This window comes from Lithobates pipiens, unplaced genomic scaffold, assembly GCF_037356315.1.
Source record: "Lithobates pipiens isolate NorthernLeopardFrog02 unplaced genomic scaffold, aLitPip1_a1.2 Scaffold_28, whole genome shotgun sequence".
In the NCBI taxonomy this organism is placed as follows: domain Eukaryota; kingdom Metazoa; phylum Chordata; class Amphibia; order Anura; family Ranidae; genus Lithobates; species Lithobates pipiens.
This window is the reverse complement of record NW_027507789.1, coordinates 193,143,061-193,158,874: the sequence shown is the minus strand read 5'-3', so window position 1 is coordinate 193,158,874 and position 15,814 is coordinate 193,143,061. Positions and strand designations below refer to the sequence as shown.

Below are 15,814 nucleotides of genomic sequence, written 5' to 3'. Positions count from 1 at the left end.
AAAACAAACAATTCAAAAAGGAAAGTAAAAGATAAAAAAAATAAACATAATGATGATGAAATTCTTTAAAAAAAATGCCAAGTCTTTTAAAGTGCTACGTTACATTTTCTGATAGATGCCTAAGAAGACACCTATGCCAACTGTTCGATCCACATGGCACTTGAGGAATGTTTTTCTGGCGCTGTTCCTGTGCACCGGTATAATTACCTTCCATTCACTAACCAAAGAAACTCTCGTACCTGTGTATACATTGTATTGTTTAAATACATTGGCGAATGACTCATCTTCAGCTGTATCCGCCACCGCGCCCAGCAGAAAATGACAGCGCCGGATTTTCTTATATCTTCACTTTGAAGAACAACGTGAAAACATATTAGTGAAAGTGGAAAGGTAGGCTGAGACGATTACCCACTGCCTGAAACCGTCTGCAGATCACAGGGGGGATACGGTATTGGTGTGTGACAAAAGTGAGGAGTAGTCGGAGACATTGTGGATGCTACGTAGGAAAGAAAAGCACGACAACGGGACACTGGGCAGGGGGAAACATTCCCTTGGTGACATGAGGAGCTCTGACAAATGAATCTACTTTAATGAAAAAGAATCATTATATAGATTTAGACGCCTACATCCACTTTGAGGCCCCTGCTGACATTCGTCTGCATTTTTGTCTTTCTTGTAGTCTCCTGATTTTTTCTTTTTTTTTTTTTAAATCCATCATTCAGAAAAAAAATCCTTTAGTACTCCTCCCTTGATTGTGAGGAGGTCCTGTCTTCAGCATAATTTTTCTATGTTTGTTTTCAGGAATTATAGATGCGTTATTAAGCCCTTTACAACAGCGTAGGCATATATGCGATGGTAGAGCAGGTGGGCCGTAACACGCAGTTGACATATATATGTATTGCTGTCCTATTCTGGGGTGTGTCCATTAGTGCCCCCCAGAACCATGTGAAAGACCTGCCACCAATGATGTCAGCACTTTGCAGCCAATCACAATGCGGCAAGGTTCAGAAGCTGAATACTGCCCTGCGGCCCGGGCTCCGAAGGAAGGAGCTCATGCTCTGCTTCAGTATGTGACAGTACATGTTGGCATTCATGGTTCCCTCAATGAACTGTATCTCCCCAGGCAACACTCATGCAGCCCTAGACCATGACACTCCTACCACCATGCTTGACTGTAGGCAAGACACACTTGTCTTTGTACTCCTGACCTGGTTGCCCCCACACACGCTTGACACCATCTGAACCAAATAGGTTTATCTTTGTCTCATCAGACCATAGGACATGGTTTCAGTAATCCATGTCCTTAGTCTGCTTGTCTTTAGTAAACTGTTTGCAGGCTTTCTTGTGCATCGTCTTTAGAAAAGTCTTCCTTCTGGGACAACAGCCATGCAGACCAATTTGATGCAGTGTGCAGTGCATGGTCTGAACACTGACAGGCTGACCCCCACTTCTTCAACCTCTGCAGCAATGCTGGCAGCACCCATCCATTTCCCAAAGACAACCTCTGGATATGACACTGAGCACTTGTACTCAACTTCTTTGCCCGACCATGGCGAGGCCTGTTCTGAGTGGAACCTGGGTACAAGTGCAGCGCTAAGTGAACTGTCATGTGAGATAAGTCCATGTGGTGGCAAAAAAGTAAAAAATATATATTTAAGAGTGAAAAAATGTTAAATGTATGAACATAAGCATTATATACGCCTAATAAACATGCAAATATATGTATATATACACTTGAAAAAGTCCACAACGTGACAACAAGTGAAATGAATGGAGTCCACGGGTGGTAGCTGGAATATGCTACAGATCCTGATAAGTGGATAGCCTCCTTAAGACAACAGTGGAGAAGCAATTGTGAAAAGTGTATGATAGAAGCAAAACCACCACCAACATATGGAAGGCTTACCAGAGCTAATGAACTCAACAAGGCATATGCCTACTGAGTAATCAGGGCTTGTGGTGAAACCACACCAATACAACGGACATCCACGTCTGCAACTAATGGCACCAATGGATGATGGTCACACTGTCATTCAAATGGCTCCCAACAAAGAAGGAAAACTTAGAGTGGGGTAGACCAATTCTTTCCTGTGTGCTTACAAGATGTGGCCAGATACATAGTGTAAATCCACATAACATTGGATATTTATTAACAAAAAAAAGAGGAACACTCACATATTGAGCAGATAAAAAGCATATGTAAATCAGACTGTAAGTTCACGCAATGACATAAGCAAGACTTGCCCCAACACGTTTTGTCTAAGGAGACATCATCTGGGTTGTCGAAATATAGTGACCATTGCATTTAAAAAGATCTTGTACCCCAATAACAGAATACAAGCCTGCGCTGAATTAACATTGAAATGTAATCACTTCCTGGTTCTCAAAAATGGTGTCTGCAGCTCAAGCCTCGCTATTAAAATCGAGTCGGCGCATGGGCGGACAAGGTCGTATGACAACCGCCCTATAGAGATCAAGTGTGCATGTCAAGCCTTGCTTTTAGATGGCCAGTCTTAGATGGCCAGTCTCCACTGGACATGATGCCAATGGACTGCTGACACTGACCCATGAGCGTCCAGCGTCATCAAGCCCGGAGGCGTAGACAAGGACCAAACCACACTATGGAAAGTCGGGGATGGCCCACATCTGTCATATCATTGGCTAGACATTGCCTATGTTTACTACGGCAGTGACGCCACATATTTTTAACAACAAAAATTCGAAGAATGCATATATGAATGAAAAAATAGAAGAAAAATAAAAGGCCACAGTGTCATTGACACAAATGTCTCCAAAAAAATAAAAATTAAGCCTGCACAGAGTTGATGCTGAAACTGGGGCACTAACATAAACACTAGGCGTCACTAGAAAACATCGACAATGTCTAGCCAATGATATGACAGATGTGGACCATCCCCGCCTTTCCATAGCGAGGTTTGGTCCGCAGACGTCTACGTCTCCGGGCTTGATGACGTAGTAGTGGATGGCCGGACACTCGTGGGATGTTGGCTGTCCATTGGGCGCTCCTGGCGTCATATCAGGTGGAGACTGGCATCTAAAAGTGAGGCTTGACATGCACACTTGATCTCTATAGGACGTTTGTCAGGCGACCTTGTCCACAAATGCGCCGACTCCCTTTTTGGGTACCGTATATATATATATATATATATATATATATATATATATATATATATATATATATATATATATATAAATATATATTTCAACATTGCTGCCAGCAATAAACCTGCATGTCCACAATCTTTAAAAATGTATTCATCTTCAGTGTTGCTTTACATTAGGCCAGACCTTTAACTTGTAGGCCCTGTTTACACCTGAGTGATTTTCTGCATGAAGCTTGCATTCTAATACGCTCAAACAAAATCCCATTGATCTCAATGGCCCTTGTTCACACCTGAGCATTTTGTCGTCTGTAGCAAAACACCTATCTTTCTAAAAAGTACATGAGCTAATTTTAGGAAGGTTAGAGGCAGATTGGCCCAATAGACTTCACTGGGAATGCCTGAAAAAGGCTCAACATGCTCAACAGCAGTTCTCAAAATGTTGAGGAACACAGTAGTGATCGTCCAAGAAACTTCAGCCTGGGTCACGTGGGGCAATCAAACTTCAGGCTTGTTCAGGGAGCATCAGCCAGGGTCTCGTGGGGCACACAACTGTACAACTTTAAAGGATCATGGTGGACACACAAATCTACAAACCTTCTAGGGTCATGGTGGGCTTAAAAATGTACAAACCTTCCAAAGTTATGGGGGTCCTACAAACTTTAAAAAATCCAGGTGGACCTGCAAATGTACAAACTTTTAAGAGTCATGAAAGTCCTGAAAAACATACAAACTTTCTAGAGTCGTGGTGGTCCTAAAAACATATATACCTTCCAGAGTCTTTGGGGTCCTAAAAACATACTGTACAAAACTTTCAGGGTGATTGTGGTTCTACAGAAATATTAACTTTTAAGGGTCATGGAAGTCCTACAAACATACCAACCTTTCAAAGTCACTGGGGTCCAACAAATTTACAAACTTTCCAAGGTGATGGTGATCCTACAAACTTTTAAGAGTTATGTTGGTCATACAACCATACAAACTTTTCAGAATTATGCTGGTCCTACAACCAGATAATCTTTTCAGGGTCATAGAAGACCAATAAATGTACAAATTTTCCTGGCTTATGGCAGTCCTACAGATGTACACATTTTCAGGGTCATTTTGGTCTTAAAACCAGATAAACTTTTTAGGGTTATGTTGGTCCTACAACCATACAAACTTTTCAGGGTCATGTTGGTCATACAACCATATAAACTTTTCAGGGTCATGGAAGACCAACAAATGTACAAACATTCCTGGATTATGGTGGTCCTATAAACGTACTAATTTTTTAGGGCCTTGGGAGTCCTACAAATATGCCAACTTTTGCTAATCTGACTTCAATCACCAGGATCAAGCAAACATTAGCCAATGCCTCTAAGCACCTTTAATATCATGTGGTATGACTGTCTTTCCTTTAGAACTTCAGGGAAAAGGCATCTTGTAAAAAAAAAAGGGGGAGACACTGGGTTTCTACAGTGCTATGGTAAATGTTCATTGATTAACTTCATTTTTTGATGTTCCAGTACAGAAGCACAGCTGTATTTAAAGAACATACCAGCTAATTATTTCTGAGTCCTCATAGCGCATGTTCAAAGTGAAGAGACACTACACAAGAAAATCATTTTTAACACAGCACAATATTAAACTTGTGAAATTACCAAAGATGAGGATTGCTGGATTTTGCAAAGAAATTATAATAGCTTCGTTACCAGCCAGGATTAAAGTTGTATGGACTGTTTTATGTCACTTAAAAATGAGCAGAATAGACATCATAGAAATGTCTATTTAGAAGAGACAGTTTATATATATATATATATATATATATATATATATATATATATATATATATATATAAATGTTCAAAAACAGTGAAGTAATTCCCCCAAAACTACCAGGAACTGCAGCCTTGTGTTTTGTATATTTTACATTGCATTGAAAACATATGTTTTTTTTAGTGCTTTATAATTAGCATTCTAGCAATAGGATTATTACAGTAGGACTTGCCACCAGCAACTGAGAACAGTTAAAAATTCAGCGAGGATTGTATTTATTTCTGTCTGTGCCCCTATTGGGGAGATTTTTCCCTGGTGGCACGGTACATAAAATAGGAGGAATGGATGTCACTGGGACAGGAAGGCGCAGACAGCAATTGATACGTTTTCTGATGTTTTTACCCCTTCCTCGTATGTTCTTGTTCCTGTTAAATCAGCCTTTTTCAACCAGGGTGCCTTGAGGTTTCTTCAGGGGTGCCTTGGCAAAATGCCTAAAAATTGTCCAAAAATTGTATACAAGCCGGCGTGTGGATGAAGGCTGCCTTTTAGTTACACAAAACCACAGGCTTTCATTGTACACCATTACAACCTTCTACCTGCCGGCGTCCTAACAACCAATGGCATCATCGTTGATATGGAGGATGCCTGCACAGCATGTTTGTTTAACCCTCCTCTACCCCTCTCCATCAGTACTGGGGTCACATTAGCCGAGTGATGGAAAAAACTGAGGGAGAACAGAAACATTGGATTACTAGTCAGTACCAGTTTTCAAAAGTGTATTGGATTTGAAAGAATAAATCACTGCTAATGTTGGGTGTCCCGTGGATGTTGTTGCATTATGTAAAACTATTAGAATTGTATTTACATTTTATAATGGGGTGCCTCGAGACTGTCAATAATTTTTAAAACTTGAGTGGTTTAAATGCATATTTGGGAACAATTTTACCTGTCATGGATGGACATGGATTTTTAACTCTGTACAGCCAGTTTTTCAATTCAAGTTTCCAGCCAGACTTTATAGCCTAGCTATCCACTGCAGCGACAGTGGCACATTTTGGTCTAAAACATGCCTTCAGCCTGCTGATTGGGCAACAAAGGAGCAGAAGCACACTGATAGGGTCACCATTCTGTCCTCACCTCTTCTTGGCATGTACCCCTACCATATGTGCATTGCAGCAAAACCTGATTGGCTCCTGATGCGGACACTCTTTCTCTCAGTCTGCTGCTATAAAGGGGAATACAGGAGGCTGTAGACAGATTCAGGTTCTTTGCATACAATGTGATAACTGCACCAATTAATATGCAATAACTCAACAAAGGATAAACATGTCAGATTACTTTGCAGTTTCATTTTGCATCATTGCATCTGCCAATATGCATTCCTCTGCTGGCATGCATGGTCTGTCCACTGATAAATAAGGACAGTGTATTGTTATTCTAAGATAAAATAAACTAAAACTAAACAAACTCACATCATAAAAAACTATCAATAAATGGTGTATTACATGTTGTTCGTACTCACTAAGTCACTATGAGATTTGCTCTCTGTATTCTGCAAAAAAAACAAAACTGGTCGATTCTGCTGCTCTCTATCGCCCCCTTCCGTTCATGCTTATACTCGTTTTTCCACCACTCTGATATTGCCTCTCTGTTAATTGTGACACACTTCTGGATGAATTGAATGCCTGCCACCCTCTGCATGTTCTGGTTCACCCCATTAGCCTATAGATTACTACAGGACATGGTATTGATGGATGGGTCAGTGGAAGGAAATACAATGGATCCCAGAATCCAGCATTTCTGGAAGGGGAATGGGAAGATTCTTCATGCTGCCATAGCTCTGGAACAGAATAGGTGGTGGGATGAGTGGGCATAAACAGGTTTTGCTTTTGAAAGAAAAAAACAAAGACTTCAACCCGAGAGCAGAGTCGCTTTAGGATAATCCTGCTATAGAAACTCAAAAGCTACAAATTTGTTTCTTGTTTTAAAGACTATTGATGGAGAGTGTGAATTCCCTATATGCCTGTCTTTATGTAGCCTGAATCTGTCTGAATTTATTACAATGGGTTCTAAGTCTGCTGAGCCGTTATCTAATCAGGTCTTTAGATATTTCTCCCAGAGGATTGACAATGGTAATCATTTTGATATGATGAAAAAAAAAGAAGCGGGCCGCATGGTTTTTTATTGAACACTTGGAACACTTGGAATGGGGAATACTCTCAAAGCTTGTATGTTCAATGATTATGAGTCATTATTGTCAATGATGCCTTTTTACTAAGCTTGCCTGTTTATTTGTCTGGCAGGTCACCAAGATGCTGGCAGTTGTGGTCATCTTGTTTGCCCTCCTTTGGATGCCCTACCGTACCTTGGTGGTGGTGAATTCCTTCATGGATCCGGCCTATCTCAATGTCTGGTTCTTGCTCTTCTGTCGATTGTGCATCTACCTAAACAGTGCCATCAACCCCATCATTTACAACCTCATGTCTCAGAAGTTTAGAGCAGCCTTCAAGAACCTCTGCAAATGTGACCCGAAAAGGACAGAAAAGGCCACCAAATACAATGTCCCTGTCTACTACAGTGTCATGAAAGACTGTTCGCATGACAGTCCTGACCATGACCTCACTATCCAGGAGGACCTCAATGGCTTTCCGACTAAAAAAGTTAACTTTACAGAGAAGTGCATAGATACCACCAACTCCTACAGTGTGGCATAATACTGTCTGTAACTGTGTATGATTATGAGTATTTTCACCATATTTTGAAAGCAGTGTTGTAAAGTTAAAGTGGACCTGTCTTTCAAGGTGGCAGCTGCCATTTTCCTAACTGAAACAAATTTGAATCTGTTTTTCATGTATTGGGAACTCCTCTTAGCCTTTAAAATTCCAAGGAAAGAATTCCATCTTTTTAATCTTCTGGTAAGTAAAAAAAGAGATGTTCTGAATAGATTGCAAAATAGAAAGAGAAAAAGAAAAAGAAAATCTTCCCCCTAGATCCTACGGAAAGAAAATATCCGTAGTCCCACTTTATGAACTTGTGAGGTCTCATTTTTCTCTGGGCCTAATTTAATCACAGCGAGTGGAAAAAACTGTGTTGTTTGATCTATCCATCTTTGGACACAGAATATAAAATGCAATCTTATTCACTGATATTAACAATATTTAATTATGAGCCCCAACAATGTAAGCAGCTCCCAGAGAACTGATAAGCTGCATGCCAAATGATAAAATTAATTTAAAAAAAATGGCTGCCTAGGCGACAAGTCCACTTTAAGTGATAAGAATTGTAAATATCAACAGATGAGCTTATAACTATTTGGTTGTGCCAAATTTCTACCTGTTCCGCCTGTTCTTTAATGTGTTTTTTTATTGACAGGGTATCACTTTAAGTGCTTATATGTATTTAAAGTTCAGCTCTAACCACAATTGATATTTCAGTTTTGCATGGGCAAGTTGAGTTGTGTTCTCATGGGTCTCAGTGATGATATGCCACCTTTTGAATGCCCAGTTTGATGCAATTGTTGCAGCCATTATAAACCAAGCATTAGTAGGATGGATTCCTGATGGTGTTGAAGTAAGGTAGAGCTATAAACATTTGGGAGAAGCAAATAGCAGTTGGAGAGTCAATGTCCCACAAGGAGGTTTGGTCAGCCGGGTCAAACATATAAGATGCCGGTAGTTGCTTCAAAACACCATTGCTCCCCCATATCTCACAATATCAGTCTTGGTTAAACCGGTCTATAATGAAGGATGAACTTCACAGACAAGCTTGCATTTTACAGTTTTCTAAGGTTCTTCATGCCCAGAATTGGGATCTTTACTCCAGAAGTAAAGCATAATTGGCTAGTGTAAGTTTTAAAGTGGATCCAGAGTCTAGATATTCTATTGTGTACATCAACAGCTACCTCCAGGAGATTAGTCCTGCTTCAGCTTCCCAGCTGATTATTGCTTCCTTGTCTAAGTTATGACACAGCATGCAGTTTGTGAGCAGGCAGAGGCCATGACTGGCTGCCCAGGCAAAAGGGAGTCAATAAGAGATCATAGTTCCCACCTTGCTCACATACTGAACCTAGAAGCAGCAACCTGCTAATACAAAAATGTAATTCTTCTGTATGATTGGTAACATTGGGTCTCATGTATCAAACTGCCAGTGCTGACTTTATTGTAATATAACTGACCATCAGGTTCAAACATTTACACCATAAGTGCCATTTTCAGGCACACATTTGAATCAGATTTCGAAGCGAGGGGGCAGTAAAGACACATTTATACATCCACCCTATAGTGGTGTTCCCACCTCCCACAACCCCACCAAACAACATTTTACCTCCCTTCCTGGTGTTGTTTGCAATATAGTGCGGACTGAGCACCAACTGGTAAAAATTAGCTTTCTGGTCATTTTACATTGCCAAATCTAAACCCCAAGTGGTGCTGTGCAGTCTGTAATTGTACTCTCTAGAAAAAAATGCAGGATGCAGAGAGACCAAATACACTACAATTAAGGTTTTCATGAATGCTATTATTCCAGTACATCTAAATATACAAAAAAAATACTGTATGTGAAAGTGTCGCTAATAAGAGTCTCAAATATGCATTTAAAAGTGTTGACTCCTCTAGAGAAAATAAGATATTTGACATTTCTTTCAAATGAAACTTAATATGTTTCTGGATGTGAAGTCTTCAGTTGTACTTTGACTCTTCAATTCCTGTGGTGACAAGCTCATTCCGGAGAAGGAACCTTACTTGTAGCATTATGGCCCTGGAATATTTACTACCTATGAATGGTTTTCCAACCAATTGAAAATGGTAGCCATGGAAGGATAGTTGAGGGTGGCTTAGGGGAAGCCCAGTTTTACTTAGTGGGTTTTAATTTTAAAACCAGGAAAAGATGGTAATGAATGTTCTTCATACAGACCAATCTCCCTACAAAATTTTGGTAGTCTTAAATCTTAGTGGAAAAACTGAAGACAATAATATTATCCATTATACATAATGATCAGACAGGCTTCATGCTGGGGAAATCAACCTATTTGAATATTAGAAGAACACAGTTAATGATACAACTGAGGGAGTTTGCTCCTCAGTCAAGTGTCCTGGCATCAATGGATACTCAGTAGAGTGGCCATTTTTGCAGATCTCCTTGAGGAAATTTGGATTTGGAGAGGTCTTTAGGAAATGGATAAAGATACTATATGGATCCCCAAGTTCAAGTCTTCTGGTAAATGGACTATTGTCGGCCCCCCCAATTAGATTGCATAGAGAAACGAGGCAGGGGTGTCCCCTATCCCCATATCTGTTTGTTGTAGTAATAGAGATTCTTGCTTTGAAATTCAGGCAAATCAAGGCTTTATAGGGGTATTACTATTTGAGGAAAGACAGAACATTTAGGGATATAAGCAGACAACATAATTTTATATATGGAAGATACAAAGAGTACATTAGGAAAAGCAATGCGAATAATAGATTGTTTTGGGGACTACTCAGGCCTCAAAATTAACTGGAAGAAGTCTGTATTGATGCCTCTAAATCAAGATCTAGAAGAGGACAGGGCCCATTCCCCTCTTAAAGTGGTAGATTAATTTAAGTACCTAATAATACAAATTACCCTCCAACCCAAGGAATATATTGTAGCCAACATGAACCCTTTAGTAGAATATATTAAGAAAAAGCTAACAATACAGGAAAGATTGTCAATATCAGTAGCAGGAAGAATCAGGTTAATCAAGATGGTTCTAATAGCAAAATGCATATACAATATCTCACAAAAGTAGGTACAACCCTCACATTTTTGTAAATATTTTAATATATCTTTTCATGTGACAACACTGAAGAAATTACACTTTGCTACAATGTAAAGTAGTGAGTGTACAGCTTGTATAACAGTGTAAATGTGCAGTCCCTTTAAAATAACTCAATAAACAGCCATTAATGTCTAAACCGCTGGCAACAAAAGTGAGTATACATACCCCTAAGTGGAAATGTCCAAACTGGGCCCAATTAGCCATTTTCCCTCCCCGGTGTCATATGACTCTTTAGTGTTACAAGGTTTCAAGTGTGAATGGGGAGAAGGTGTGTTAGATTTGATGAAATCGCTCTTACTCTCTCATACTGGTCACTGGAAGTTCAACATGACACCTCATTGCAAAGAACTCTCTGAGGATCTGAATAAAATAATTGGTGCTCCACATAAAGACGGCATAGGCTATAATAAGACAAGACCCTGAGCTGCAGCATGGTGTCCAAAGCAATACAGTGGTTTAACAGGACAGGTTCCACTCAGAACATGCCTCGCTGTGGTCGACCAAAGAAGTTGAGTGCATGCGCTCAGTGTCATATCCAGAGGTTGTCTTTGGGAAATAGACGCATCAGTGCAGCCAACATTGATGCAAAGGTTGAAGGGGTGGGGGGGTCAGCCTGTCAGTGCTCAGACCATACGTCACACGCTGCATCAAATTGGTGTGCATGGCTGTCGTTCCAGAAGGAAGCCTCTTCTAAAGATGATACATAAGAAAGCCTGCAAACAGTTTGCTGAAGACAAGCAGACTAAAAACAGGCATTACTGGAACCATGTCCTGTGATCTGATGAGACCAAGATAAACGTATTTCTTTCAGATGGCATCAAGCCTGTGTGGCGTGTGTGTATAAAGACAAGTGTGTCTTACCTACAGTCAAGCATGGTGGTGAGAGTGTCATGGTCTGGGGCTGCATGAGTGCTGCGGGCACTGGGGAGCTACAGTTCATTGAGGGAACCATGAATGCCAACATGTACTCTGACATACTGAAGCAGAGTATGATCCCCTCCCTTTGGACACTGGGCCGCAGGGCAGTATTCCAACATGATAATGACCCCAAACATACCTCCAAGACGACCACTGCCTTGCTAAAGAAGCCAAGGGTAAAGGTGATGAACTAGCCAAGCATATCTCCAGACCTAAACCCTATTGAGCATCCTCAAATGGAAGGTGGAGGAGCGCAAGGACTCTAACATCCACCAGCTCCGTGATATCGTCATGGAGGAGTGGAAGAGGATTTGAGTGGCAACCTTTGAAGCTCTGGTGAACTCTATGCCCAAGAGGGTTAAGGCAGTGCTAGAAAATAATGGTTACACAAAATATTGACACTTTGGGCATAATTTGGACATTTTCACTTAGGGGTGTACTCATTTTTGTTGTCAGCGGTTTAGACATGGCTGTGTGTCAAGTTATTTTGAGGGGACAACAAATGTACATTCAAATACCACAATTTTCCTACACTTCGCGCCGCCTAGCTAGATGTAAAAAAATTAACAAGCGCTCACATCTAAAACTGTATGTGTGCGTATTCTGGAGGATGTGGAATTATGTTCCTATTTCGCAGCTGTTTTAATTAGGTTCTATACGCTGATACAACCTTATCACTATTGTATAAAGAAAACTCTGAAAAAATGGTTCAACTCCTACAAAAGGTGAGTTAATCCATCAAGAAAGAGTTAAAAACAGCGCGTATTATTTCTAAATACAGACAGTAACAATAATAAGCATTCACATAGTTCAAAAATCTCCTCAAAATATTCAAACCAAAAAAATGCAAAATGATTTCCAAGCTCAATGTTTTATATTGTGTCCATTTAAACCAATGTCCAGCTAAAAATTAGTGCTTGGTAACGGAGATATCGATCTCACAATTATTCAACATAGTTCATTGGAAATTATATATAGTCTTATATTGCACTATTGCCCGACATGCACCTCCACACGTGCATACATGTAAAACACTGCCCGAGATTGTTGCCAGTAAAGAGATAGTCCCCCTTAGGTATTACTCTTACCAGACGTTGGCTGGTTTCTCGCAGTTAATAAAGAAATCCTCATAGGCGAAAGATGCAGGCGTCTTCCTTTCTTCCTTCATATACTCCTCCACTCAATCTCCGTCGGAGGTATAATTAGAAAGAAAAGTGCATATAGCGTAATTCCGTAAAACCAATGAATGCTTTATTAGATTTAAAAACCCACAAACATTACACTCACAAACGTAAAGAGATTTCAAGCATAAATTCAATATGCAGATTGGCAGCTAGGGTCAGGTAGAGATAGCTAGGCTAAACGATGGTCCTACCGCCCTCAGCGACAGATCACTCAGCTGATATTCCTCGGCTTAGCGCTTCTCCCCTTCTTACTCCTGTCACTCCTGCTGTGTTCAACCTCATATGGTTCCACCCTGACGCGTTTCGTCTTACTGACAACAAATGTACATTGTTATACAAGCTGTACACTTACTACTTTACATTGTAGCAAAGTGTCATTCTTCAGTGTTGTCAAATAAAAAGGTATAATTAAATATTTACAAAAATGTGAGGGGTGTACTCACTTTTGCGAGATACTGTATACATTTTCCCATTCCCCAGTTATTATCCCTAAGCTACACTCTCTTTTTTTAAGATTTTTTTGGGCTAAAGGTAGATGTAAACTGGAAATTAACAACACTGCAAAGGCCAAAGATGGATGCTGGAATGGCACTTCCCGACATTTATTTGCATTACTTAGCGGGGCAACTGAAATACTTAAGGGCATGGGTGACACCAAACCAAACAGTGGGTGTGGAGAGTCTTCTATTGGGAATATTGCAGGTGGAGGACTTAATGACAGGACTAGAAGCTGAAGCTAAATATTTACCTAAAGTAAAGATACCTATAGTGACATTACCTAGAGCAGTACGGAGAGAGGGTAAAAATTGTATGGGTTTCAGAGATATCCCCTTAGAGACCCCAAAGTGGAATACCCCCCCCCCCCCCAGAACAAATGAAGATATTCCCTGATAGTGAGTTTTGGAAAGCAAGATGAATACTTACCTTGAATCAGATACGATCATGAGACATTACAGACATTTGATTATCTAAGACAACAATATGATTTACTTCATAGGTTTTTTTCATAAATATTTGCAATTAAGACATATGGCCCATGCTCAGTTTTGGAGACAAGATCCAAAAATATCTAAGTATCCATTAATAGGAATACTACGATTACAGGGGCCAAACTGCTTAATATCTGTATTATTCTCTCAGTTATTGAGGGCTAAGATATCTTGTGCCCCATTAGAGATAAGAGATAAGTGGCAGGATGTCCTCCCGGATTTGACAAGAGTAGAAATGGAGTAAGATTTGTGCCTCACATCTAAGAGCCTCTTCCATCATCAATAATAAGTTGATTCAGCTATATATCATACACCAAACATACCTTACCCCTCAAATACTGTATAAAATTGGACAAATTACCTCATTGGAATGTGTAAGGTGTCACTATCCCAAGGCAGATTTTATATAGCTGATGTGGTCATGCCCCGAAATTGTTGAATATTGGAAACAAGTGATAGGAATACTATCTAATATGACTGGTAGACAGGTACCCTATACACCGGGAGTTTGTCATATGGGATTAATGGAGGTGGAGGAGTGGTCGGAGTGTAATAAAATTATGTTACAAGAAACATTATTCCTAGCACGTAAACCAATATCGTTAAGATGAATGCAACTACTAGCACCAACTATAAATCAATGGCTTAAAGGCATTAAATCAGATAATACCGAATGAGAAAATTTTGTATGAACACTGAGTAGTACCCAAAAAGTACTGTCAAACATGGGATATGTGGCCTAATTGCCCTATCACTTTAGAACAGGAAGGATTAATTGAAAAGTAGAAAATGTGATTAAATGGCAGGTGGGATGTCAACCTGTGAGAAATTAATGATTATAATGTGGTAACTGTATTATGTTGTAGTGAATGGTGTATGTAAGAATAATTAATAATGAAATTATTATGAAATATTATGTACCTGCTTGGATGAAAAATTAAACAATAAAGAGTTTGGAAGAGTAGGATCGGGGGATAAGGAGAAAAGATAGATGCGCCTAAACACTTAGCCCTTGTACACACGGTCGGAGATTCCGACGGAATGTGTCCTATTGGACCGTTTTGTCGGATATTCCGACTGTGTGTGGTCTGCATCAGACTGTTTGCATCGGAATATCCGACGGACCAACTTTTCCAACTTGCCGGTAAAATTTTACGACAAAATGCTCTAATCGGACATACTCTGATCATGTGTAGCCTACTCCGATGGACAAAGTACCACGCATGCTCAGATCAAATTCCTAGACCAAAGCTATTGGCTACTAGCCTGAACATAGTCCCGTCGTAACGAAATAACGTCATCACGTTATGTACAATCGGATTTTCCGACAACTTTGTCCGACCGTGTGTATGCAACAGTTTTGGACAAAATCCGTCGGACAAAATCCAACGGATTTGGTTGTCAGAATGTCCGACTGTGTGTACAAGGGCTTAGAGTTAATGGGAAATAGGGGCCAGAAGTCTTGCGGGAAAAAGAATATAAATAGAGTAGATGTGTCCAATGGACATACTCCCTCCTAAAGAGCTAGGAGATCTTTTTCAAATCCTATGGGAAGAAGCTGGGGGCTCCAGGGTTGCCAGGTAGACGGGTATCCATTTTGTCAGTCTATTTAGCGTCAATCTTTTTATATAGCATGACTGGGTTGATTTTTTACTTAGTTTCTGCCAAGGAGAGAGCAGGTAATTTCTCTCTGAATTTGTTGTGCTTTTAATGGAAAATCGCCTCTTTGTAAAAATGCAATTAAATCAGTTGGGACCATGAAGTTAATAGATTTTTGGTGTTTTTTTAAGGGTGGAATGAGCTGTAAATGGTTCCTGAAGGTTAAAGAACCTTCTTTCAGCTATCTTGGGCCAGTCTTGTGAAAAGAGGTCCTCTTGTTAGCCTCACTATTGTATGTTTTTATTTTATTTTTTTAATTAGAGAGAAAAAATGGACAAGCAAAAACAAAAATGTAAAGTAAAAAGCGACATTGTGAAATTACAATCACCCGGACCAAAAAAGGAAAAAAAAAAAAAAACGAAGAACACCAATTGATGATTAATCTCTC

At 39.9% G+C, this 15,814-nt stretch overlaps 1 protein-coding gene across 1 annotated transcript in view; it reads left to right on the top strand.

Annotated features, from left to right (window-relative positions):
- The window catches only part of LOC143935970 (thyrotropin-releasing hormone receptor-like), a 106,697-nt gene extending 98,951 nt beyond the window's left edge, over nt 1-7,746 (top strand). The window contains exon 3 of the mRNA XM_077460214.1: nt 7,183-7,746. Coding sequence (XP_077316340.1) covers nt 7,183-7,593 — 411 coding nt within the window. The 3' untranslated portion in view covers nt 7,594-7,746. The remainder of the gene's footprint in view (nt 1-7,182) is intronic.
- Nucleotides 7,747-15,814: the final 8,068 nt, after the last annotated feature.